Source organism: Pinus tabuliformis, chromosome 8 (assembly GCF_031772625.1).
Source record: "Pinus tabuliformis cultivar Carrire ecotype Pingquan chromosome 8, CPIR1, whole genome shotgun sequence".
Classification (NCBI taxonomy): Eukaryota; Viridiplantae; Streptophyta; class Pinopsida; order Pinales; family Pinaceae; genus Pinus; species Pinus tabuliformis.
Window position 1 is genome coordinate 860827912 of NC_142294.1, and position 27614 is coordinate 860855525.

The 27614-nt window shown below is 38.6% G+C and overlaps 1 protein-coding gene across 1 annotated transcript in view; it reads right to left on the reverse strand.

Moving 5' to 3' along the window:
• Positions 1-25135, reverse strand: part of LOC149238287 (uncharacterized) — a 76889-nt gene extending 51754 nt beyond the window's left edge. The window contains exon 1 of the mRNA XM_089369520.1: positions 24918-25135. Coding sequence (XP_089225646.1) covers positions 24918-24959 — 42 coding nt within the window. The 5' untranslated portion in view covers positions 24960-25135. The remainder of the gene's footprint in view (positions 1-24917) is intronic.
• Positions 25136-27614: the final 2479 nt, after the last annotated feature.

Here is a 27614-nt window from a genome sequence, read left to right on the forward strand (position 1 = left end):
AATTTGGGCACATCTAAGAAGATGTATGACAAGTTGGTTAGCATGTTTAAAGCTAGCAATGCAAACCAAGTCCTCTTTCTCAAGAACAAGTTGAAGGACATAAAGAAGGGAAGAGGAGAAGATATCCAATCCTACTCCATGAGGATCACCAAAATCAAAAATGATCTTCTATCAATTGGAGAAGTTATTGCTGGCAGGGAGCTCACTCTCATTTCCCTTGGAGGTCTCCCTCGTGAATAGGATGTGTTCAACACTACTATCCTCAACCATGACCGAATTCCAGTTTTTGATGAATTGTTGACTAGATGCACTCAAGAAGAAACAAGGATGATAGAGAGAGACATGCCTTCAAATAGGAATGATCGTACTACATTCTCTGCTCATGCTAAAAAGAAGAACAACGCAAGTTCAAAGAAGCAATGTCAAGGAAGACCGAGATTCAAAGATGGAAGAAAGGGTAGATGCTTCATTTGTAACAGGTTTGGCCACTATGCTAGGGAATGTCCTAATAAAAGGGATACACCTCGGGATGATGACAACAACAACCGCAACAATTTCAGGGGAAACAACAATCAAAGGAATGGCAAGTTCATCAAAAAAGGAAAAAGGAATGCTCCCGCTACTCAACATGGAAATTATCGACCTCCCAAAAGATCAAGAGACTCCACGTATGATGAATCTAATGTTGTAGATAACACGAAAAACGAATTTTATCTTATATCTACCCTCTCTACTGCCTCTCCTTCAGATACCTTGGGAAATTGGTTGATTGATAGTGGTGCCTCAAGGCACTTCACTGGGTATAAGGAAGCTCTTTCAAATCTAATAGAAAATGATACAAATTTGGAAATCATTCTTGGAGACAATGCCACCTATCCCGTAAAAGGAGTTGGTAATGTTACTCTTCAATTGAATCAAGGCAACACCATTCATCTACAAGAAGTACTATATGTACCTGATCTAAAGAAGAACCTGGTATCTATTTCGTCAATGGAGGACAAAGGATTCAAGGTAGCATTCATTGACGGAAAGGTACGTGCTTGGAAAAAAAAAATTCAAAGAAGCATTTACTCTTGGATTCAAGGTTGACAGCCTATATCAAGTTGGAGGAAGTCCATTGGGAGCTATCTCTTGCGACACGTCTCTTCAATCCGAATTATCGCACCGAAGGTTTGCTCATCTTCATTATAAAGCCCTACCCGATGCAAAGAAGATGGTGATAGGTATGCCCGAATTTAAAGTAGAACATGAAGGTGTTTGTCAGGGATGTGCCGAAGGAAAACATACAAGGGGACCATTCCCCTCAAGTGATAGCAAGACTACCGATATTTTGCAATTGGTTCATTTTGATCTATTTGGTATGTTGCCCGTGACATCTTTGGGAGGATATTTATATTATGCTATCTTTGTGGATGACTTCTCTCGCAAAACTTGGATTTATTTCTTGAAGAAGAAGGACGAAGTGTTCACATGGTTCCGCTCTTTCAAAGCCTTGGTCAAAAATCAAACAGGGAAGAAGATCAAAATATTGAGGACCGATAATGGAACCGAATATGAATCAAATGAGTTCAATGACTATTGTAGAGAAGTTGGCATTAAGAGGGAGACTACTACCGCATATACTCCTGAGCAAAATGGAGTTGCTAAAAGAAAGAATCGTTCCATTATAGAAGCCACTCGTGCCATGCTTCATGATCAAAGCCTTCTGAAGTTCCTATGGGGAGAAGCTGCCAACACTGCCGTGTATGTTCAAAATAGATGCCCTCATCAAGCATTGGACTCCAAAACCCCCGAATAAGTTTTCACCAGTAAGAAACCTGATGTTTCTCACTTTAGAATTTTTGGTAGCCCTGTGTATTCTCATGTGCTGAAAGAAAAGAGAAGCAAATTGGATGCATCTGGGAAGAAAGGAACATTTGTGGGCTGCAGTGAAACTTCAAAGGCATGTAGAATCTATGTGCCAGTTCAAAGAGAAGTGGAAATAAGTCATGATGTCACCTTCGACGAAGATGTTGCCCTTGGGAAGATTAGGAACCTTCCTATTCCAAGGAAGGACAAAGAAGAAGTTACAAGAAAACAAGGAGAACTGCAAATGAGCCAATGCCTAATGCTGAAGGGCCAATGGATCCCATTAATCCACCTCCCCATGAGCCCTCCTCCTCAAAAAGGAGACCCTCATGGCTTAGGGACACTCTTGAAGATGCCGAAAGACATATTGCACCAAGGGGGACATTTCATGAAAGTAAGAAGCTGAGTAGGTACCAAGGGTATTATCTACCATGAGCACCATTGCTCAAACTGAGCCTTGCACATTCAAAGACTCTGTGAAGCACCAAGTTTGGAAGGATGCTATGAACGAAGAGTATGACTCGATTATGAAGAATGATGTCTAGGATGTGGTCCCTAGACCCAAGGACAAATTTGTTGTCACCTTGAAATGGCTCTACAAGATCAAGCATGGCGCTGATGGAAGTGCTAAAAAGTTCAAGGCTAGGTTTGTTGCTCGAGGCTTCTCTCAAAAGGAAGGTGTTGACTATGATGAGATATTTGCACCAGTTGCCTGATATACCACCATCTGTTTGATCATTTCCCTTGTTGCCTCTCAAGGATGGAATTTACATCAAATGGATGTCAAGACCGCCTTCTTGCATGGTTCACTTAAGGAGGAAGTCTATGTAGAACAACCCAAGGGGTTCGAAGTTCTAGATTGAAAGACACATGTATGCAGGTTGAAGAAAGCCCTCTATGGGTTGAAGCAAGCTCCCCGGGCTTGGTATGAGAGGATCAACAACTATCTGATGAAGCTGGGTTTTACAAGAAGTGAAGTTGATCCGAACCTTTACTTCAAGGTTGAAAATGATAAACCTCTCATCTTGGTACTTTATGTGGAAAATCTCTTTCTGACAGGTGCAGACCCTCTTATTTATCAGTGCAAGAAGGAGTAGGCTTCTGAATTAGAGATGAAGGACCTAGAATTGATGCACTACTTCCTAGGCTTGGAGGTCTGGCAAAAGCCAGGTGAGATTTTCTTTTCCCAAGGAAAATACATTGTGAAGCTGCTTGAAAGATTTGGGATGGTAGATTGTAAGTTCGTGACTACTCCAATGGAACTTAACTTCAAGAAGTTATGTGGAAGTGTTGTTGGGCCGGATTTGGGAAATCCTTCTGAGTATCATCAACTAGTGGGGGCCCTAATGTTCTTGGTGAACTCCCATCTGAAGATATGCTTTGTAGTGAATACATTGAGTCAATTTATGGTCGAGCCATTGCTGCCAAGAATCTCTTGAGATATCTCTGGGGCACAATCACCTATGGACTGAGATACACTGCTAGGAATTTGAGGCTCCATGGTTATTCTGATGCTAATTGGGTTGGTAGTGTGGTGGATCGTAAGAGCACATTGGGATGTTGTTTCTCACTAGGTTCTGCTTCGATATCCTGGATGAGCAGGAAGCAGAAATCGGTTTCGTTGAGCACCGTCGAGGCCGAATATATTGCTGCTAGTATGGCCTCCTGTGAAGTTGTTTGGTTGAGGAAGCTCTTTAGTGAGCTTTCTAGGCATGTGCTGGATACCACCGCGATCTACTGCAACAACCAAAGTGGGATACGTCTTTCTGAGAATCCCGTGTTTCATGACCGCTCCAAGCATATTGATATCAGGTACCACTTTATCCAGGATATGGTACAACGTGGAGCAATAGGCTCCATCACATTAGCACTAATGAACAGGTCATAGATATTCTTACGAAGCCCCTTGGGAAGGTCAAATTCTTAACCTTTCGTGAATGACTTGGAGTCGTGAAGAGACCCTCTTATGAGGGTCCCGTTTGAGTTGGGTATTGAGCTCTGGAAGCTCTGGGGGCTTTGTGAAAATTTGGAAGCCCTAAATTTCTACTGCAGCAACTGATTAAGTTTCTCCTACTTGTTAATTTCTGAATCAAGTTACTTATTGTTTCCTACAGTAAATAGCGAAACTAATACACTGCAGTCTACACCATTTAAATTATGAGCGAAAACAAGAAATTGAACAAGAAAGAAATATAACACATCTACAAAGTTATTTTTGGACAAATGTCCCTGAAAAACTGAATGCGAGAAAACCGGTGTAGCAACTCTGAGGGTTTTATTATTAAGCGGTAGTAATTCTGAGTACAATTCGTTGGATGCCCAACTAGTTATCCTATACTGAGAGAAACTTGACAAAACAAGTAGTGAGATGCTCTCACCCTATCATTGGAAGAATTTGACCCTGACCTCACTGGAAAGAGGCTTTGCGTCCCTTCTACGTCAACCTCTGCGCAAAACTACGTCAAACATATGCAGTCTCTGCGTCACCTCTGCTGGGGACTGTGTTGCTCTTCCTTTTGATCCTCTGCTACCCAGAAACTTCGATTTCCAGCCTCCTGGTCTCACACCCCGGCTCCCGGCTTCTGAAACTCAATTTCCTCAACAGGAAATTCGATCTCCCTCTAGGCTCTACGCTACCACTACGTGGGCAGCATCAGCCTTTCTCTGGACGTCGTTCTGTCGTCCTTGTCTTGTACTCTCTGGCCCAAGAAAAGACTCCTCACCAGATACTATCCCTGCCCCTCTTTGCAAAAGATCACTATCGAAAATCTCTCCAGCAGTTCCTCTGCTTCAGAAAATCAAACTTTTGATCTCCCTTCTGTGTGTTCTCCAAGTGCCCCTCAAGCCTCTTCCTATATCTTTCTGTTGGAAAACCAGCAGCCCAGATTAACTTCTAATCAATGGCTTAGATCATTTTGGCTTGATCCTCATCTTCTTCTAGAAGTTACACACACAGTTTAGATCAATACCCATTAATTATTTTAATTTCCTAAAGTTTAGACTTAAGGTCCCATTAAAAATAATTAATTGTTTTAATAAAACTGTCTCTGGGTGGAATTTCCCAAAACGATTTCTAAGTATTGGAGAATGCATGTGTCTAAGCCTCCCTGCAAAATTTGAGACTTAGAGCACATCCGATGCTACCATAAATCAACAAGCTTGGGGTACTTCTTGGAGCTATGAGAGACCATAGGGTGAGTGGTTCACCTTCCCCTAGTGTTGTGCTATGTACAGGGTGAGTGGTTCACTGATCCAAGTCCAGATGTGAAGAAGGACCCTTCCAAGACCTTTTACTTTCGTGATGTGTTAAAATTGCTTTTTAAAGAACATTAACAATTACAGCTATAGACTGTAAAGAAGAGGAACATAACAATCATCAGCACATGAAAACAAAAGCCGTTGATAACGGAGTTCGTCTAGGAGGGACTACGTCGCCGGGCCCCCGTGTTAAGATGTTGTAGGCCGCTGCATTATGTGTTGTCAATGAAGATGATGTACACAGAGATGACGTCTCGATCATACAAGGAAGAATGCCCTCATGCAAGAGTGGCTCTAAGAGATGTTCCACAACTAGAACTCTCAATCAAATGACTCCTATCAGTGTGACACAAAAACAAGCATGGTGTGCATTCCACCAATCATGGTACAAATTTCAAAAGGGATGTCAAAGCAAAACACATGCATGACGACAACAAGAGTATCCCAACTTCATACAACAAGGGATCTCAAAGCATAACATAAAGAGTTATGACAGAAAGTACATCACCTAGAAAGATTCCTTATCAAATCAAGCAAGGAATCATGACAACATGTAATAAACAAGATCCTGCATCAACATCAATCATGGATCTATACAACATAATGCAAAAAGAAGAAGTACATGAACACATCATATACCTCACCACCAAGGGCCATCTGAAGCAAAGGCTATCAAAGTGCTGAAGCTTGCTGAAACATCGATCTCACATCATCGATCGCAAGAAGAAGACTGTTCGCACATGAAGATGGACATCTGCACTGGCACTTAGAAAAGTGACTGAAAGAAGAAATGAGAGAAAGACAAATCTGAATACACCATCAAATTTGTGGCATCGAGTAGTGCTGAAACGACTGTCCAAAATCCGAATTCTGAGAATTTGAAAATTCGGAGCTCAAAGAATCTTTTAGATTCCCTCGGGATTCCTCAAAGATTCTGTTTTAGGGATGAGCTGAAAATCCGCTGCTCAGATGTCAAATCTGATTTCACCATTAGGATCCCTGCGAAAAACCATGAAAAACAAGTATAAACTCGACCATATTCTGACAAAGTGAAATTTTACCTCCTTGGGAAAATTTCATGGCTCATGGTTCCGCTCCCTGTTTTTGCTGAAATCATGGTTCCGTGTGCATTCTGGAAATCACTGGAAGATGCAGACTTCTGATGAAGAAACGAACAACACCATTGTGTTCGTGGCGACGAGAGGTGTAAAAACCATATAAAACTTGTCAAATTCTTACACAGTGAAAATTTTGCCCCCTGCAAAAATCATGGTTCCTGCATTAAAAAATTATTAAACTGCCTCAATTTGCGTGCCCGCTCTTGTCTCGAAATCCGTGCAATCCTCCTCCTCAGCTCTGGCAAAACTGAGTTCTTAAATAAATTCACTGGTGGAGTTACCAAGAAGTTCGTTTGGTGTAATGGTAATACTTAGAAATTGGTTGAGGGAGGTCAGGAGGTCAAACCCTGCCCCCTCTAATTTTACCATATATCAGTTTGATTGAACCATCCTTTACCATGCGCACTTCCCAAAGCTCACATATATAGGATGGTTTGTTTTTTTTTTTTGATAAACAAATTTCATGAAATTTCGGGCACATTATATATATACACATGGTTTTATATTATAACCCAAACTTTTTCTATATACGAACTTTGATATAACCACAAGCGCTGGCTTTGAAATAATGACGGCGGGTATGGTGGAGCGTTGGGTGGCGGGACCACATACATGGCCGCCTACCCAAGCCCACCATTAATGTGTTGATTCGTTTTAACCATACCATATATGGTTTTTCCAAATTTATAACCATATATATATTAACTTTTGGATTTATGAATTCGTGCCAAGGTTGAGATATATGGGCCGATTTTTTTGGGTTTTGTTTTATATATATATATATATATATTTTATATAATTTATATATTAACTATTTTCTTTTCAATTTTAGTTAATATATAAATATATTTGGTTTTGATATGATTTATATAGTTATTTTGATAACTATATTAAACCATTTTTGTTATATGGTTTTTTTAACCCAAAATGATTTTTGTTGCTTGTGCAGGTTTAGGAGGCCACTGGAGGGATGCCAAGTGTCAAGCTGCCATGTGGGTCCCACGTGCTGACTGGGATGCCATGTGGCGCACTGTGGGCCCCATTTTTCCCCTGCCATACCAAACTTTGAAGAGCTCTATCTTTTGCATACGAGCTCAGATTGACGAACCGTTCGCACCACTGCGATCAGGAAGACAAGCCCTACGCTCTGGTCCTGGGTCGAAGTCATTCCGATGACTTTGATTTTTGAGCATCCCTGAGTCCTCCTTGGCCTGTGTGTGTTCCTAAAGATCCACCTGGATCATTCACCTTCCCCTATGATACCCCATGATGGTTGATATATGCATAGGATGAGTGGTTCACCTTCTCCTGTCGATACATCCCACCCATGCAATGCGGGACTCATGGGAAGTACCTCTCATCTAGCCAATGAGTTGGGAAATGAGGATAGGGACCACAGTACCACAAATGGACGCATCGTGTACTACCGTACTCCCCATGCTAGGATGTTAGATATTGATTTGGGATCAATGGAGATTGACTTCGGGTCAGTGGAGAGTGGTATGATACACTCCCAATCATTTCTTCTTCATTATTTCTTCATGGTTCAGCATAGCAGAGCAGGGATGACAAAGATTGGACAAATTGTCAGATGGTTTGGCAAGTGGATTTCTCCCTAGTTGAGAGGGAGTGTTAAAATTGGCAACTAGGGCCAAACTCCACCTTAGACAGCTCATATGATGGAGATGATATTTTTATTGGATTCCTCTTTCTGAGAGGTGCATGATTGATCTAAAGATCATCTCATTCTGACAAGCAGAAATGGAATTATGAATTTATTTCTTCTATGGACAAATTGTCAAGGTCGGGCAAAAGTATATATAGGCTCACAAAGCCCAACAGAGGTGTCTCTTCACCCTCAATGTTGTGTATAAATAGAAGAGGCATTTTCCTCATTTGGACACACCTCAACACACATCTTTCTCTCTCTTCTTCTCAGTGGTTCGTACAGCACACAGGAGCATCTTCTTCTCTATGAGTTGACTTGGGTTGACTAAAATTGCAGGCCGAATTTTTCAGATTTTGTTTTGGACAAATTACAAGGACGTTGACCAAGGGTCAAACTCACTCCTTTGACTATGTTTTTCAGGCAAGAAATCCGATTTCCTTAGGTCGCATCTCCTGGCATAGAAATTGAGGAATTTGCAGTTATTTGACAGTGTTGACCGCAGGGTCGTTGACCAGGTTTGACCGAGAATTTCAGGATTGTTTTGGACTGATTCATACTGTCTTTGGAGGCCAAGTTGATTGGGTTTGAACGAGCTCATTTGGAGGACTTTTTCTGTTGGTTTGACCATCGTTGACTTTCTAATTAGGGCATCCTGTTGACTGTTGTTTGACTAGACTATTTTACAGTGATTGGGCAAGTAAATTTTGTATGATGTACTCTCTCTCTTTGCTGAACTTTTGAAGAATAATAAGAAGATTTGATCAAAGGGTTTTCCCCACATTGGGGTTTTTCCCTGGGATCCGCCAAATATTGTGTCCTCTTGTTTTGGGTTGTCTTTTGTTTATTGTTTTATGTTCTATCTGCATTTACTATCAATGTTAATGTGATTGCCTATCTGGAAATTGGTATTGGGCTAATAAGAAAAATTGAAGTCAATTGCTCTAAAGCATAGAACATACCATTGTTATCTAAAATTAACAGAACCTCTATGGGCTATAGTTTGAGATAGAAGCGGCCTTGAGCAGTAGAGAGATCAGTGTGTTGAAGAATCTAGGACAATTAGGTTAATAAGATTATTCTTTTAATGATAACTATTTGTGAGGTAGTTTTTACTTTTTCTTATTAGCACAATCTTCTCTTATTATTATTAGAGTGTGTATTCTTACTTCATCAGATAGTTACCAAAACAAAGAAAACAAGAACACAAGACGTTGGCTTTCTGCCAGGGCCAAAACCTCTCACTCTTTGAGAGGAAAACCCGCACAAATTTTTCTTATCAAGATTCCAATTAACGAATACCAAGACCAAGACCAAGACCCTTGACCTAATAGCCACTCCAAGACCAAGACAATGTCTTCCCTTACTCTCTTCCTCTTTCCTTTGATCCTTCTTGTCATCGCAACTTCATCATAGCACCAAGATCTTCTTACTATAGTTGCACCGAGACTATAATAGATCTGAACCGAGTCATAGCACATAGCTCATCAAAGTACTATTTTCATTATAGCTTTGAACAGTACCTTGCATCATCTAAAGTCTCTGCAATGTCTTCATTGTTCCTTCATGACAAATCTGAGATCCTTCTAGTCTTTATCATCCGAGTTGTCTACTCTTGTAACATTGTCCATCAAAGAGGCATCTGAACTGTCTATTGTAGATCCTCCTTGCTTGTATCTTAGTTGTCCCTTCATCATGAAGGATCTTCGCTATTCTTTCATCGCTATTCCAAGTTCCTTATGTACCTTGACATATGAACAAGGACTCCTTTCTTATCACTGTGACTGTGACCTGAATTCAAGTTTATTTGACGAAATGTAAAACCAAAATATCCCTTAGCACAAAGATCTGAACGTTGTACCCTTCACTGAATTTATCCGAACTTGATGACTGTGATGCTCATCGAAATCTCTGAGAATGATAAGTGTTGTTACTGTAATTACCTATTGTAATTACCACCGAAGTTGCAGAGGTATCCGAGTTCTGTGCATTGTGGACAGACCTCCGAAGTGACATCTGAAATCCTTCATGTCACTGCCTTCCGAAACATCAGATGAATCAGATTTCTTCACTTCGTTGCCCAATTGAAACACTGAACTTCTCACTGTAATTGTAATGCGGAAATCTCAAAGATAGATACAATTTTTGTGTCTCTATGCGAAGAGTCCAACTGGGTATTTGTAGTAGTTCAACCATATATTAAGTCGACCTTAACATTCAAATAGATATGCCATTTCAAGTGAGCCAACATGAGTTTATTTAATTCATTTTGCAGGCCGACATCAAGAGGAGATTCGTGCTTGTATTGTGGAGGGCTATTTAGACATATCTATAGACTTATATACATTGACTTATGCTCAAGAAGAGCTTCTTCATACATGACATTGACTCTTTGACTCAATTATAAATCCTAAGGCTCTCAATGGGAGCCACTAACAGTTAAACCTCTTGCTCGTGAAACCCATGAAGCAAGGCATACAAAAATAATTTTATTTCTTTTATTTCATCATTTACAAAGATCATGTCATTATGAAGACCGAACCTAGTTACATTTTACAACACAATGCACAAAGATGTGACCTTGGGGAACTTTGGCATAGGCATATGGGTCACTTACACCATGGCGTGCTAAAGTTTTTGAGGCAGATTGCCATAGGGTTACCACAGTACAGTGTAGATCAGCACGACATGTGCAAGGGTTGCACACTTGGCAAGTATGCCAATGTGAAAATTTTAACTATTGTAGCAACTGGAAATTATTCTTCTAACTGTAAATTAATTAGCAACTTATTTGCTACGGCAAACAACGAATAATCCACAACTGCAATTTTCACCAAATAAAAACACTGTAGAAGAAAAACTAGAAACTGAGAAAATACTGGCACACGCACACAAAAATATGACACGTTATTTTTGGACTGAAATACCTGGAAAAACCCAACTTGGGAAAACCAGTGCAACAGATGAGGGCTTTTATTATTAAGCAACAGTGAAATAATCCAAGTACAATCTGGATGCCAAAAATTGGCTATCCACAGCAAGAAAATCTGGTCGAAATTATCTGAGGGAATTTCCCTTCCTTCACAAGCAACCCCGGCACAACTCGGCATCAGAAGCTTGTCCTCCTAGACCCCTTGCGCAGACCCTTTGATGTCTAGCCCGAAACTGCCTTTGATCAAGTCATTATGCCTGTCTCTGTTGTTGAAAATGATTCTCCGGCGTTTTGGAAGACTTTCCCAGCGTCTGGATGTTGAATCAATTTCCCAACTAAATCAAATTGCCCTCTAAAGTTTCCCGCGTAGACCTCTGCGCAACCTCACTAGAAATGACTCAGCCTCTTGCTGCTACCTCTCTGGAACTGGAAAACTTCCTCCAAATCACTGTCCCTGCCTCTCACTGTCTTTGCTTCCCTTCTCTGGCTCGAACTCTTCCAACCACTGTTGTTGCTCTCTGGAAAATTGAATTGCCCGAGGAAATCAATCTCACCTGTGTGTTTCTCCATCAACCCATCAACCTTCTCTTATAATCTCCAGTTGGGACTCCAACGGCCAAGATTAAAACATAATCGATGGCTGAGATCATTTTTGGATCGATCCATGTCAGTTTCTAGATAATTCTAAGTTTAGACTTAGGAAATATTAAAAAAATTGGTTAATAATCTAATTGAGACACTTCTAGGTGGAATTTCCAGAAACGATTTCTGGGTTATGGAGAACTCTTGTGTTTTAGCCTCTCCACAACGTTTCGAGGCTAGAACACCTTCGATGCTACAAAAACTAACACTCCCTCTTGTGTTTTAGCCTCTCCACAAGGTTTCGAGACTAGAACACCTTCGATGCTACAAAAACTAACACTACTACAACACCTTGTCTCTGCATCACCCTCAATATACAATGTTGATGTCTGGTCACTGTGTCTGCCTACCACTGCCCACCAACTACTGCGCAACTCTGATACTGCATTTGTGCTGCTACTGACACTACTATACTGCTACCAACTCTGCATCTGCACTGCAACTCCTTCTCATCTGTTGTTGTTGCTACTGCAACTGAGAAGCATCTGAAATACTAAATCAACTGTGCTTTTGTGTTAAATTTGTCTCCCAAGTATCTGACTACTACTAGCTTCTACACTATCCAGTGGGGAATTTGCACTACTGCTGACTCTGCAACCGAGCCTCATGCTCTACTGTCAACACTGTTTTGCACTCCTCAGCACTTGACTGCAACTAGTCTGCAACTGTCACTCTGGAATCTGGCTGCATCATTGACACTGATCCATCCTACTACTGAATACTGTGGACCCCCGTAGCAAGGTAATGATCCATGAGGAAGACACCTTAATGGACCCTGCTCATCCTCTACAACTCAGGGACTATAACTCCATATCGCCCCACCTTACTCCTGGAGGTATAGTGCAAATATGGCAAAGTCTTCCTCCAACCTGGAGTACAACTTGTCTATCTTTGCAGACATTGTCGCCTGGTCTTGCTTCTCCCGCTTGTCCTTCTTACTGAGAGGACACTGAGTACTGTAGTGGCCAAACTCGCCACGCCTGAAGCACTTGACCTTAGATAGGTCCTTTTTCTTCTTCTCCCCCTGTCCCTAACTGGGAACCTTTGATGCAAGGGCCACATTTTCCTCTTCCTTCTCACCCTTCGAACCCTTACTGTTGCTTCCGTTGATGAAGCTCTTTACTAGAGCTCGCCTCATCTCCTACTACTGGATGTTTGACCATATCCTGTCCCACCCTAGTAATGTGTCTCGTCCCAAAATGCCTTGAATGAAGACTTTCCATTCCTCAAAGACATTGTTTAGGGCCAAACACACAAACTCTATAAGTTGGGGCGCCTCCCCAACGAATGCAAGTTGATCCCGGATTTCCTGAATTCTAGTGAGGAAGGGATCTATGCCTTCACCCTTCCGCATCCTAATGTTTCTCAGCTTCTCTTGCAGTAACATCTTCCACTACTCGGAAGGATTCTGATATAGCTGAGCAAAATCATCCCACATCTGCTTGGCAATGTCGTTGCCAGATATATGTGAGACTATATGGTCCTGGACTCCATCCAGGATCATCCGCTTCGCCTTTGTCATCTCTCTCCTGTATTCTCGAAGTTGATCTGCATCGGTTGGTACTACCACAACATTCTCTGCATAGGTCTTCAAGCCATGTTCATCTAACAGGAAGGACATCCTAGCCTTCCAAATGACATAGTTGGAGGCTCCCTTCAACCTATCCTGATCTCTAAGCCCAACTGTGGCCATCTCGAAAGTAAAATGAAAATCTCCCTCTTTCCCTTGCTCAGTTGTTGAGTCTATTATTCGCACTCCCTTTTGGAGTGAGAAAAATTGCTTGCAGCTACTGCTGGCTAAAACTGGAAATATGGATTTCTAAACTATAAACTCTCTGAGAGAAATTTCCCTGTGTGTGCACTTTCTCTTCCACCCAACATTGATTATGCTACTGCAAACTGCTACAAAACCCTTCTGCACCCAAACAAGAAATCTGCACAGCAAAAATACTGAACTACTGCTCCCGCTCTACCCGCTGGAATCACTCTTTCTGGCAAGCCGAAATTTTCTGCCAATCCTGCATGGAATGTGTTAATTAGAGTTAGAGAAGGAAGGGTTCTGCTAAATTTAGAAGTGCACTAAATTTGGCAGAAGAACCCGCATGTGAAGCTAAAGCATGGTCTTACTTTCTCTTAGCGCTGACTTAGGAAAATTCTCTAATTTTCCTACAGTCAAAAATAGTAAATCGAACTCAACATGCATGGACATTTTACCGCAGTTCGACTTCAGTTCAGTGAGGCAGTTTGACTCAAGTTCAAAAGGCTACTTCGCTTCAGTTCAAGATGTCAATTAGACTTGATTTTAGTGATGCAGTTCAACTTGGGTTCAAGGAGCCAGTTCACTTGAGTTGAAGAGCATTTTGATCCTATAAAGAGAAGAGCACAGGCTTGTTGAATCATATCATTATGCACTAGCAAGAATTTGTGTTTTGATCTCAGGAAAATAGTTCCAGATGAGCGCGAGAGGTCAAGGAGAGTACATCACTTAAGGAGGTCGAGATACCTTTCACAAGGAGGCAATTCAGCCTATACAGTTGGTACCATTGCGCAAGAGAGAGGTCGAATTGGTCTAGGGTGTGCAGGATATTGTGTTGAGGAGCAGAGAGTAAGAAGGCAATTTTTTCCCAAGTGATTTATTATTAATTACTGAGATTTTTTTGAGCAGATCAATAAAAACAAAAATTAGCAGGTTTCCCCAGTTGGGTTTTCCTGGGCATTTTTGGTATTTTATTAATTGTATGCTTTGTGTCTTTATGAATTTATTTTCCACTGCAAATTTGTTAGAATACTCGATATATTTGATCAGTCAATTCCGCAATTCAGTTTTCTAGTTTTTACATCTCAAAATATTGTTCAAACTAGTTGTTGGGTATTAGAAAACTAACAAAATGGGTCTAGACTCTAAAAAAATGGTTGTTGCATATTCACATCAATAGAATGTTGTTATGGAGGAAGTGTTGTAATAATCCTACATATGGAACAAAACACCTCACCATGAGCTAACACAAACATCACCATTGCATCATTTCACTAACATAGAATCAGTGTTAGGTCAACAAGGGAGAAGATCTTCAATCTTTTGATAATCCCAGAATTAATAATATAAAAAAAAATTGACAATATTTGTTGCCAAATGTTCTTCTTCACTTGGAATTGTGTTCATATTATTGTTAACTAGGCACTTCCATGTTTTTTGATGGATGTCCAAGGTTCTATAAACAAAATATATAAAGCAAGACAATCTTGTTGGTTGAACTAAGGGAGGGTCTAATTGCATTTCCCACAAATCATTCAGTTAATGGGGTTGTTACATGCAACCAAAAAATTGGAAGTTCTTGGCATAACAACTATTTTCATAGAATCTTAAGTTGTTGGAAACATAATCTTAAAAATAACTTTTTTCATTAAAATAATTATTTTATGTATTTTTTTTAAAATTGAGTCATCAGGTCCGATTCGAAACACAATTTGATAGGTGGTCGAGTCAAAGTCTGGTCCATGTTTTAAAACATTGAGTACAACAACATTCAAGTGAAGAGGAGACACTATCTCCTTCCACTTTTGTCATGAAACCTCGATGATTCACTCAAATATTGAGGGATGCTCAAGAGTATGTTAAGACTCCTAGGAGCATGTTAAAAAAGAGCATACCTCTGAAGAAGTTTTTAAACTATGTGGCATTGATGAGCAACATTTTAGATTTTGAGTCTTCAATTTTCCAATTATAGCAGTTCAATAGGTATGGCGAGATGCCATGGTGAACGAGTACACCTCAATCATAGAGAATGATGTTTGGAACTGTTACCCACGAAAGGTGGGTAACCCCATAGGAGAAAAAAAAATCTCCCATCGTCTCTTCCAGCCAACCAACTAGTAGCCCCTGACAGCCACCACTAGCCAACGATGATGTGCCATTCATATCTTTGCCACCTGCATCAGTCATATGTCTTCTCGCTCACCTTGCAAGAGCACATGAATGAAGGTGGGCTTCTGATCAAAAGGTACTTTATTTATTTTGCAATCAGGTACTTTTGTTTGTTTGTATTTGGCCTTTTGGCATGGATTATTGGTTGACCTGGAAGGAGGAGTTTTGATTGTGATCCTGTCCCTAACCTTAAATGGGGGGTTAATCTCCGACCCTAGTCCAGTGGGACCTCCCCTAATGGCCCAATGGGTATAGGAGGGTCACTAATTGGGAAGCCCTAATTGAGATAGTGTGTTCAATTTATCCCCATTCCATACTTACCACTTTCCATCTTACATTACAAGCCCTATATTCCACATCCATTTTTCGGGTTCAATTGACCATTGGCTCTCTAGGATCTGGCACCCATACATCTTCATACCTAGGTAGGGTCCGAAACTTGGCCCTAGGAGGTTGATGCAACCAAAAGAAAAGGAAAAGCATATAATGGCCACAAGCAAAATAAAAGAAAGGATATCAAAATGCAAAATATGGTTGGGACATACACATTAGCACATGTGCAAAAGCCTAGCATGAGCTCTACCTCATCCCTTATGGCCATCACCTAGTTCTTGAGCACCATATTGCTCCTGTACATCATGAAAGGAACCCTTGCATATCCCAACCCCGATGAGCAATGAATTGCCTCGTCATTTAGGGGTAATACAACTGCTCTACATCATACAAAGCAAGTGCTAACTCTTTGAGCTATGAATAGTAATAGGAAGAAAAATCAAGAAAAAGTAAAAGACACACAAGAGGGGTGGAAAAACAAAGGTCGGATTGGTATCTCATGCATCCACGATTGCTCCCTCCTCACATCTATAAACTCAGGATGTGGATCCCCATCATGTTGGTCCCTTTGACCATGGCACTTGGCCATGAAGCAAGCCTTCTCCTCTCCATTACCATCATTATTCACAAAACACCTATTGATTGAAGGGTAAACTGAGGAAATGTCACTTCCCCTTTGGGGGTAGGAAACACCTAATAGGGTCGTCCTTTAGCCACTCCTACCTAGGGTGGTAACAACATTGCAAGTTTAAAGCCCCAAATTTGGAAGGGAATCTTAGTTTGAAGTGTCAAGAAAAGTCCATTACTTTCAAGCTTGGTCCACTTAGATGCAGAATGATTATTGTAACTGATGTTTGGTTGCTTTCACTAGAATTTGTGATGTGCTCGTTAGGTGGTTCCACAACCAGGACCTAGCCACCTTAATTGGTACCAAGATTCCAGAGAAGCATATTGACACCCATAGGTGAGGTGTTGAGAGCCATGAGACTCCAAGTAGCAACAGAGCATCATATACACCCTTGGGCACCTCCAACACCCATAGCGTTTTGGCACTTTTCCCCACATTTGATGACTTTTGGGATGATGCACCTAGACCCAACATGACCGCAGTTGGCCTTAGCACTTTGTGAGGGATGGCAGCTAATCAGGGGCCCATATGAGGATGAAGATGGTCTCACCCGTTGAGACATGGAAAGGATAGTACCACCTTGGAAGCCCTCAAAGTTGGAGTAGAGATAGGCACTTTGGCCATTTGGAGACCCATGAGACCACCTTTGGTGCCCCAAAATGAAAATTGGGGTCCATAGAGGAGTATTGACAAAGACCTAAGGGCAACCCTTAGGAGGTGATTCTAGAAGGCTTCTACACTCAACTTGGCACCAAGAAGCCTCAATGCATGCTCTAGAAGGGCCTACGTGTTGATGACATCAGCAAAAAGAGCCCTACGGATCACACGTGTGGGCAAATTTTAGAGTTTTTGTCAAAGCTAGTAGGTCAGCTTGTGACTTAACTTGTCATTGTGGCACAGTTTTATTGTTTTAGGGGGCTTTTAGGCTAAAATGGACATTAGTCCTCCTCGTATAAATAGAGGAGAGGATTCATTTGTATCTCATCATCACACACACTTGGAATTTCAACCTCTTCTGTAATTCGTCCTTTTTGTCTTGTGGAGTAAATCAAATCTATGAATGCATTTTGACATTTGGAGCAACTCATTTGTCTTTGGAGCTATTGTCTTGGATCAATGGATGGAATTGTATTCATGTTATCGTAAGTGAGCTTATTATTGAATAATTATTTTCTTTATGTCTAATGTATGGAATATATTGAATCTAGGGTTTGCTATTGTGCCCTAATTTGTTAAAAATCTATTGAATGGTATCTAAATGTCATTGCATGCATTACTCATGAATAACATGTGAATGAATATCCTAGTGGTGAACTTTAATTAGTTCTCCCATAAAGCTCTTTGATCCATTGCATAGGTAATTGCTAGGGTGTATTCCTCCTTAGCAACCTTTTGATCATCCAATCAAATCATAGACTCCATTCTCCCAAGGAACAAGGCATTGGCCCTCCTTGTTGGTGATCAAACTCGTTTCTTATCCACAAACTTTCTTTAAACCTAATTCAGCCCCTTTAAGGCCAAGCTCTCAAACTATGGCTTTATGTGAATTTCTAGGCAAGGCAGATTTGGGGAATTTAAGAGTATAAATGCCAAGGGCATAATTGGTTGCCTCAAAATCAACTCTCTTGGTAGGCATTCACTTCAATTTCGTCCATAAGTTTTATTTCCCTAGTTGTTTGCCCTAGGGTAAACCCTAGCTTGGTGTTGCTTCAACTTAGGGGCTTGTTTGAGGGTTCCATGCACCTTTGTATTGTTGAAAATCATTGTGGGAACCCTTTTTTTATCATCTTGACCTTAAACCTTTCCAACTCTCAATGAAATAATCAAACCCTAGGTCATAAATTGCGTCTTTTAGGCCCCTACAAGGAAAGAAAATTACTTTATTCTTGCGTTGAACTGTGTATCTAAGTCGAGCCTTTCCTTTGGAAGCCTATTGGTCACGTTATACCCTAGCCTTAGAATACCTATTAGGTGACCTTCTCACATATCGAGACTACTCCAATCGGTGAAAATCCGTAAAGAGCAGGGGGTTTTGGATGTGGTGACAGTGGGCCACTACCCCATTGTTCTCTCTTAGTCTAGTAATAGCCTTGTAGAATACCCCTCTCCAAGGCCTGCTAGATTTTGCGGCAATAAGGACATAGTGCGAAGACTAGAGAGGAAGTCCATTGTGAGTTCTAGGTGGCTCTATGAGATTAAGCATGTTACAAATGGCAGGATTGAGAAGTTCAAAGCGAGGTTTGTAGTGAGAGGGTTCTCCCAAGAGGAGTGGATTACAAGGATACATTTTCTCCAGTAACCAAGTACACTTCCATTAGAGTAGTTATGTCCTTGATTTCATTTATGGGATGGCGAATACATCAAATTGATGTGAAGATAGCTTTTCTTAATGGGATCATTGAGGAGGAACTGTACATAGAGTAACCTCAAGGCTTTGAAGTAAGTGGGAGGAAGTCCCATGTGTGTAAGCTTAGGAAAGCCTTGTATGGACTAAAGTAGGCACCAAAAGCATGGATATTCCAAGATCGATGGATATTTGCAAAGTATGCCTTCACCAAAAATGAAGAAAATTCTAACTTATATTACATATATGTTGGGACTGATCTACCATTTTGGTGTCATATGTAGATGACTTGTTTCTTACAAGTGTAGAGAAGCTCATTACAATGTGAAAAGCAAACATGGCAACAAAGTTCGAGATGAAGGACATTGGCACAATGCATTACTTCTTGGAATTGGAAGTTTGGTAGGAGACCAAGGGAGATTTTCCTTAGGCAAGGTAAGTATGCAATCCAAATCCTGAAGAGGTTTTAGATGGAGGATTGTAAACCTATGGCCACACCCATGATCACTAATTTAAAGAAGGTGATAGCTTCAAATTCAGAATTGGTAGATCCCACAATCTATAGGCAATTAATAGGTTCGTTGATGTATTTGGTCATCGCTAAACGATATATATGCTTAAAGTGAACACCTTGAGTCAATACATGGTGGAGTTAAGGCAAGAGCATTAGGTGGCAACAAAACAAGTACTCAGGTATTTGAGGAGAAGAGTGGAGTATGGTCTGAGATATCTTGGAGATGGTGAAGTAAAGTTGCGGGGTATTCAAACTTAGATTGGGTAAGCAGTGCAACAAATAGAAAGAGAACCTCTTGATGTTGCTTTAGCCTAGGATCAATGATGATATCCGAGTTCAGCCAAAAGCAAACTTTCGTGGTGCTTAGCTCATCAAAGGTAGAATACATGGTAGCCAGTACTGCTATTTGTGAGGCCATCTAGCTTTGCAAGTTACTTGTAGGATTGTTTGATCACGACTTGGATCCCACAATGATTTACTGCAATAAATATAATTGTATCAAACTCTCTAAGAATATAGTGTTCAATAATAGATCCAAGCACATAGAGGTCAGATATCACTTCATACAAGACAAGGTTCAAAACGAAGTAGTGAAGCTCCAGTTTATTCCCACGAATCAGCAGATAACCGATATTCTAACCAATCCCTTGGCAAGAGGGAAGTTTGAGGCATTCAAAGATAGACTTGGATTGTTGCAGAATTCCTTCCTTGCTAAGAGGAAATGTTGAGAATTATAGCTCAAACAAGAACTTCTACACAAGTTCAACATCAATGTGCAAAATGTAGTTCGAGGTTATTTTTGAAAAGTAATTATATCTTGTAATTCATTTTAATTAAAAAAATGAAAAGTCTTATGTTTAGTTGTTAAGTCTACAAAATCATATCTCATACATGAATGACTTAGACTAGGAGTAAATTCAAAAATAGATTAGGGTGTTGGTCTCAGCGAAAAGTACAAAGACTGGTCAAGATAGAGGGTTTACATATTATCAAACACTTGAACAGTTAAGCATTTTGAGCAACCGAGAGAGAGAGAGAGCAGGGATTCAAGTAGAGGCAAATGTGGGTAGTAAATAAGTTCATACAATACAAATCCATATAGTCATATGAATCTATACCATTGCAATGAACGATTGGTACAATCATTCAAGTACTTAGTCAAACTTGCAACTCTTCAAGGCGTGAGCACAACTAGAGTGTCTTTGAGAAAATACACTCTAAGAAGTGCAACAAGTTAGAAATGTTCAATTTTTTTATAATTTCATTAATTTTAATTTAAGCACATGGTAAATCATCCTCTAATTACAAAATGGCCCTCTTATAGGTTAGATGCCCACCACCTTAATGACATGGTCTATGTCCACTGCAATCTCAAGCTATGGGTAAAGCAGATTGACAAATCACTTGAGGATGTTATTTCATTAGATGTAATTGACATCACAAGTCCATGGAGGGTGGAGACCAAGATGGCTATCATAGAGGAGGCACCTAAGTTTTGCAGCATAATGTCGATATGTTAGAGAAGAGGAGAAATCAAAGAAGGATGTTCGACTTATACTAGAGACACATTTGGCACTTCTAGTAGAGACATGTTTGGAGGGGGAGATTGAGAGTCCATCGCAACCACCACCTCCACAGTGGCAAGCAACTAGGGAAGAGTTAGAAGACATCCCACTAAAGCTTCCACCTTGGCCCCAGCACCTACCACCTTAGCCCTAGCAGTTGCACCTTCCACCTTAAGCTTAGCCTCCCCGCATCCACCTACCGCTTACAAAGGAAGAGTGATGACCTTTGCCCATAAAAGGGGTAGAGGGAATTGTTGATTCCTTAGTGCATTATCCTCGTAGTATCTAGATGCCTCGTGATGATTTATCTCAACTTTCAAGAGATACATTTATCTCTGTTTTGATGTGATTTTGTATCATCCTATCAAGATTTCTGACTCATGATAGATATCATATTTCAATATCAATGTGTGATGTACCAGTTGACATCTTATACAGCTTACATATTAGTTTTGTTTTCATATTTAAGCAGCAATGTGTTTGCTTGATGTTGTTGCTGCTTGAGATGTTTAAAAATTGGAAAAAAAAAATGAAATTTTTTCTTATATTTTTTCAAGTTTCACAATATTCTCCAATATTTTCCCTGACAATGCCGATAAATTATATTCTGAATTTTTTAACACTCAGTGATAAATTCACCAAGAGGATAAATGTAACATTGTTCTAACTTCTGACATACCATTGTTCTTGTCTTGGCAATATGCAACTGTCATATGAATTTGCAAAAATATGCAGCAGCAGCATGTCCGTAAACAACTACACTTTGAGACTTGCAGAACCTACATCTTTTCCTTTCAAATTTCCCATTTCCAAGCTTCTTCCCTCGCAACTTAACTTTGTAGGTTTCATTCCTCCACAATTTATTTTTGTGCTTTTTTGCCCTACATCTAGTAATGTCTTTCCTCTATCTGTCTCTATGGGTTTCTTTCCTCTGCAATCTATTTTTTGCAGGTCCCTATCATCCATAACTTGTCATTACAGGTTCTATCCTCCAAAACTTACCTTTGTAATATAACTTTATAGGTTAAGACTTCCAGGACCTTGATGACTACCATAAACCATTCCCTTCACTCCACCAGCTCTTCACATTCCAACATTTACATCACAATATGCTGAATGACAATCTTTAAAATTATGATATATTATTCAATGACGTATTCATCAAGAAGAATCTTGATATGAGAAAACAGTAATCCAAAAAACACTTACACAGAAGAAGGAAAACCCAATCGTAAGTATTCAAGTGACCAAGGCAATTGAGCATATTAGCTACATGATTAACTGCATATTATATGTACACTCTATGTTGTAGTGGTTATTTATACAAGCACAATTTTGGTGGAGAGTGATAATCTTTGACCAATTTGTCCTAGTGTTCCAATAAAATATTCATATTTACGTGAACAGTAATTTTTACTAACATATGAATTCTTACAATGAATAAAAACAATGCAAAAGATAAAGTACAAAAGTGTAAAATGCAGATATAATACACGCCCGTGCATGTTCACTGGACTGAGTCCTATCAATTCCTCTTTGTTTGGTGGAAATAGTCCCCACTTTCTACAGAAAGTGGAAACTATTGCTCAACTTTTCACTAAAAGAGCCACTTGGCCTGATGTGGTTATGTGATGTTGTCTAGTGGATCTGATTCGGACAACAAGAAGTGTGGTTGCGATAAAAGGAGGCTGAAAATTAATAATGGTTTCCGTCAATTGTGTGATTGAAAGTGACTCCTCCAAGGTAGGTGCGTCACACTATTGATGCTTCCTGGGCGGAATAGTGGCTAGAACGGAAGGAGTTAATGGCCCACTATGTGGTAATGTGATGTTGTCTAGTGGATCTGATTCGGACAACAAGAAGTGTGGTTGCAATAAAAGGAGGCTGAAAATTAATAATGGTTTCCGTCAATTGTGTGATTGAAAGTGACTCCTCCAAGGTAGGTGCGTCACACTATTGATGCTTCCTGGGCGGAATAGTGGCTAGAACGGAAGGAGTGTCGGGCAGTTTTGGAACCAGGGTCTTTTAGCTGCCATTGTCCATGATAAATTGTCCATGTTTTACCCAATCTATAAAACGTGAGTGAAGAGAGCTTCCTAGACAAGATTGGTACAATGCTCATACCATATCTGATATTGCAATAGCTAAAAAAATTGTTCGTAGAATAGTCTGATTGTACAGCCCGAGACCCAGCCCCATATGAGTGATATGAGTGAGATGTGTAATGTCTGTCCTCAATGATAAGTGGCATTTTTAAAAATTATAAAATAATTAATAGCAAGTCAAAATTTCAACGTCAGCTAGGCCTCAAGTAAAAAAGTAAAATGCATACATATATATAAAGAAGGCCCCATGTATTAACTTAATCAGTTGAACCATCCACCCCAGGCATGTTGCTAAAGGGGAGGCAACAATTCACAAGTTCAAATTCAATTGAATCCTTCAGGGTTACCAACGGCTATTGTGGCAGACAGTTGAGCCACTCTCCATCTGGATATTCCAGAGAAGAAAGGGGGATCCTGCAATGTTTTACTAAGGGGTATATATTTATAAAGATTATAAAGAGATTGATGGAAAATAATTCAAATCAAATTTTATAAATCATTAAAACATCTCAGCAACCAAAGGGAAATTAATAAGCATTGTGTTTTCAGTGAATTTTTTGATAGAGAAAACTTTGAGGAAAGTTTGCACCTTTAGGGATTTGATGTCTCTTAATGGTAGATAGATCCAGGATTAAGATGAATTCAGCTGTTTGATAATGCACACATGATATACATGATATTCAGGGATATCCATGGAATATGTATTTCGTTAACCTTCCCAAAAAACAGTGCTTCTGAGTTCTGCTCAAAAATAGTACCCTATTGTACCCTATTCTGTACTGGCAAGTTCTGAATTTCTGACAATTCATGGAGCACTTAAATTGACTTTCCCATACACCGTTCCATGGCCTGCTGTCAATTTTCAATCTGTATATCAATGTTGCAAAACTTGGCAGCATATACTCAGCATTGGCATAAAGTAGGTGGGGATAATTTAATCTGGAGCTCGCAAGATTTGCGAAAAAAACCCACAAAACTCTGAAAAGGATAAACTCAGACTTGGAAAACTTAGAAAAATCAAGCAACTTCAAAAATCAGACTTGGAAAACTCAGCAACTTGAAAAATCAGAAAAATCAGGAGAAATCGAGATTTTGAAACACATGTCTATAAGCCATCCAGACACGAGATATTCATGTTGGTTAAATAGGAAGAATATAATTGTATCTGTGTCAACACAAGTCCTAGTATGTATCAAAGCTTTTGCCAATCTGGAAGTAGGCTTTCAGATGCAAGTCCATTGGTTGATTTGTTAGTGGCCCTTCTCGATCTCTCTTTGGCACGAACATCAATAGACAGTTATGCATGTCAAGCGGATCCCTCAGGCTTTAAGGCTAATTTCCTTGCTTGTAACTGCAAGTGATTGTCAAATCCCATTGGGTTACCTTGCATAACGTTGGCAATACACTGAAAACCGCTTTAATAATAATCTACTTTGAACACCACAATTTTAAGGTTACAGAGTTAGGTGCCAAATTGATGTATGACACTGCTTTGTTTGTGGGATGAGGTATGCCCTTCTGTGCAGCGATTTGACTATGTGTATGGAGGTGTAAATACTCCACCCGAAACATTAGAGTATGCCTTTCTGTGCAGTGATTTGACTATGTGTATGGAGGTGTAAATACTCCACCAGAAACATGTGAGTATGCTTTTGTGTGCAGTGATTTAACTATGTGTATGGAAGTGTAAATACTCCACCAGAAACATGTGACCTCATAGAGGAAACACATATTATTAACGATTAGGCCCACACTTATTCTACATACTTGCAGAAATCCATCGACAATCCAAAAAGACATGCCTCTGCCCTGACAATGGTCTGGATCAAGTTGATTAGGCCTCCCATTGAATCGATTAAGGAGACTCCATGGAAGTCGAATTCATAACTAACTCTACATAACTCCAATTATACCCACCATGAACTTTCCCACGACCTCTGAAATGACTCTATGGGAATCAAAGCCCCCAGATTCATCCCGCGTTTATACTGAAAGGGACTAAAATTTCATTCACCAGAAAATTGTTTAAAAGGACTCACCTGGCGGCGCATGGCCGATCGGAGGGCAATGCAGGGCGCCATCTTCACTGCCTTTCCCTTTCTGCGTTTAATGCAAACTTAAATGCTTGAGTATACAGAGTAATCAAAGATGGGTTTTTTTCGCTGCAAACATGATCTGGTCCACCACTATCGCCAAGGACATCTAAGTATTAAAGTTACAAGCAATCAAAACAAGTATTAGAGGCTTTTTCACCGAGACTCGCCGATGGATCCCCTTTCACTGATTTCTGCAAGAAATACAGAGAGATAATTAATAAGGATTGACACCGGTAGTAGATGTGGCAGACTAACGGAGTTGCAAAGTTCAAGTAACGATGAAGTGCCAAATCATATATTCCTACTCTCTAGGAAAAGGCTAACTTGTGACTGTACAAGTACTCCAAAAGAATCCTGGAGGATTTTCAATGGATTTAGATTCTGGCATCATAAAGCATAGGCATCACATAAAATAGAATTGCTCAGCACGCTGCGATGTTGATGGTTGAAAACACATCACCATAAATTGTAATTTATTCTTTTGAGTGGATGTCTTTTTTATAATCCTGGTAGCAGAAGTGTGATGTTATGCAATCAACTCCAGTATTATGATAGTTGTGCGATTTCCCTTGCTATATTTTTTTATTTTTTGGCATTTTTTTTTCAGGTTTCCTTAAAATTTGGTGAGAATTTTAATCAAATCCCATAGTGTGATTTGTAAAAGTCTAATTGTTTAACTATTTTTTCAAAGGTGTTGATTTGTAAAACTTGAAGTCTAATTGTTTCACTAATTTTCCAAGGTGTTGATTTGTAAAACTTTGACGGTTTCACTAGTTCTTCAAGTTATTGATTTGTAAAATTTTAATGGTTAGATGTTGGAAATTTTTAGAATTATAATTTTGGACTTGTGTTTATTTTTGTAAATTTTTAATTGTTTCTAGTTTCTCAAATAGATGGAATTTTTTAAAATTATAATTTTGGATTGTGTTGATAGTTGTGTGATTTTTTTTGGTTTTTTTTGTTTTTTTTTTTTTTTTTCTTTTTGATTTTTTTGGTCAATTTTTTTTTTAAATTTAATGAGAAGTTTTTAGAATAATAATTTTTAATGTGTGATTTGTAAAATTCTAGTGTTTAAAAAGCTTTTTTAAGATATTGGGATTTTTTTTTGTTTTAGGGGTGTAGTGTTGTTGGGCTAGCCATAAAAAGAAGTTTTGTGTAAACTAAGACATCTCATGTTACTAAAGTACAAACCACACAACCTTGATTTGGAAATTTTTAAAATCATAATTTATTTTCCACTATATAATCTATAAAATTCCAATTTTTCAAAAAAAACTCAAAATATTTTATTATTTAAAAATACATTTTAAACCACTAAAAATAATAATATTGCTAAAAATTATATCACAAAATTCCAATAATAACATAAAAAAATACTAATAATTAAATAATATTATATTTTTATATAAATACTATTTTTTTAAATTATATATTATATTATTATTTAATTTAAATAATTAAATATCTTCTAGTATCGTGTAAGAATATTCAAAAATGATTTTATATTCTTTATCTTTTGGCATATCTAATTGGAGGTTCTTTATTATAAAAAATATTATAAACTTTTTAATTCGTGGCCTAATATATTATAATATATTATAAAACCGTAAAAAATCTAATTTAGATAATAATAATAAAGCATTCTAAGGCATCTTGAATTGAATTCAAAACACTAAGAATTCATGGACAAAACAAACCATAATTTACTGCAATAAAATATTCACCCACAAACCCTTTACAATATTTTTAGCTTTATAAAAATGTTTGATAATAATAATGGGTGACTCAAGCATCATTGAAAATATATTATATTAAAATAGAAAATACAGATATATGATATATAACGTATCTAAAAAAGATTATTACAAATATATTAAATGATATTTTATGTGTGGACATAGAACAGTCAAAAACCAAAAATAAAAATTATTTAACTAAACAACTCGTCAATGTTTCTCGCTCTAAACAACTCGTCAATGAGTTGTCAATGTTTTATTGAAATAAACAAATTTCTATCAATGATATGATAGCGAAAGGCAATATGATTCATTAGTGGAGTTAGTGGAGTTGTTTTTAAGGTGAAAATTGGATTTTTTGGTGTTAGAATTTTGTCGAAAAATTTAAGGTGAAATTTTAATTTGTGTGATTTAAATTAGTTTTTTGATTGTGTATATAGATTTAACACTATGAACAAAATTTAAAACACTTAGATTATATAGAGATTATCTATCAAATTTATAATTTCAATAAATTTTTATCAAATTTTAAAAAAATTAGACTAGAAAAACTTTCAAAAAAATTTCATTAAAATCAAATTATATATTATTAACTTAAAAACCAAATAATTGGAAAATTTTCTTTATTACTTTGGAGAATATTCCACTCTTGTAGTAATTTAACTTTAATAATACGAAAGTGGCCTAGCACTGAAAACCTAAGGCCCATGCGCAACCCAAGACGTAATAAATTAAACCTTATATATTTTGAATAATAAAATATAACTTATTTTATAAGATTAAATATTTTATAAATATAAATATTTTGGAAATGTGGTTAAACGTTTTTTCTTATGAATATTATAATATTATTATATTTGATATAAAAATAAAGTTGATTTCTTTGAAATGTTTTTATTATTAA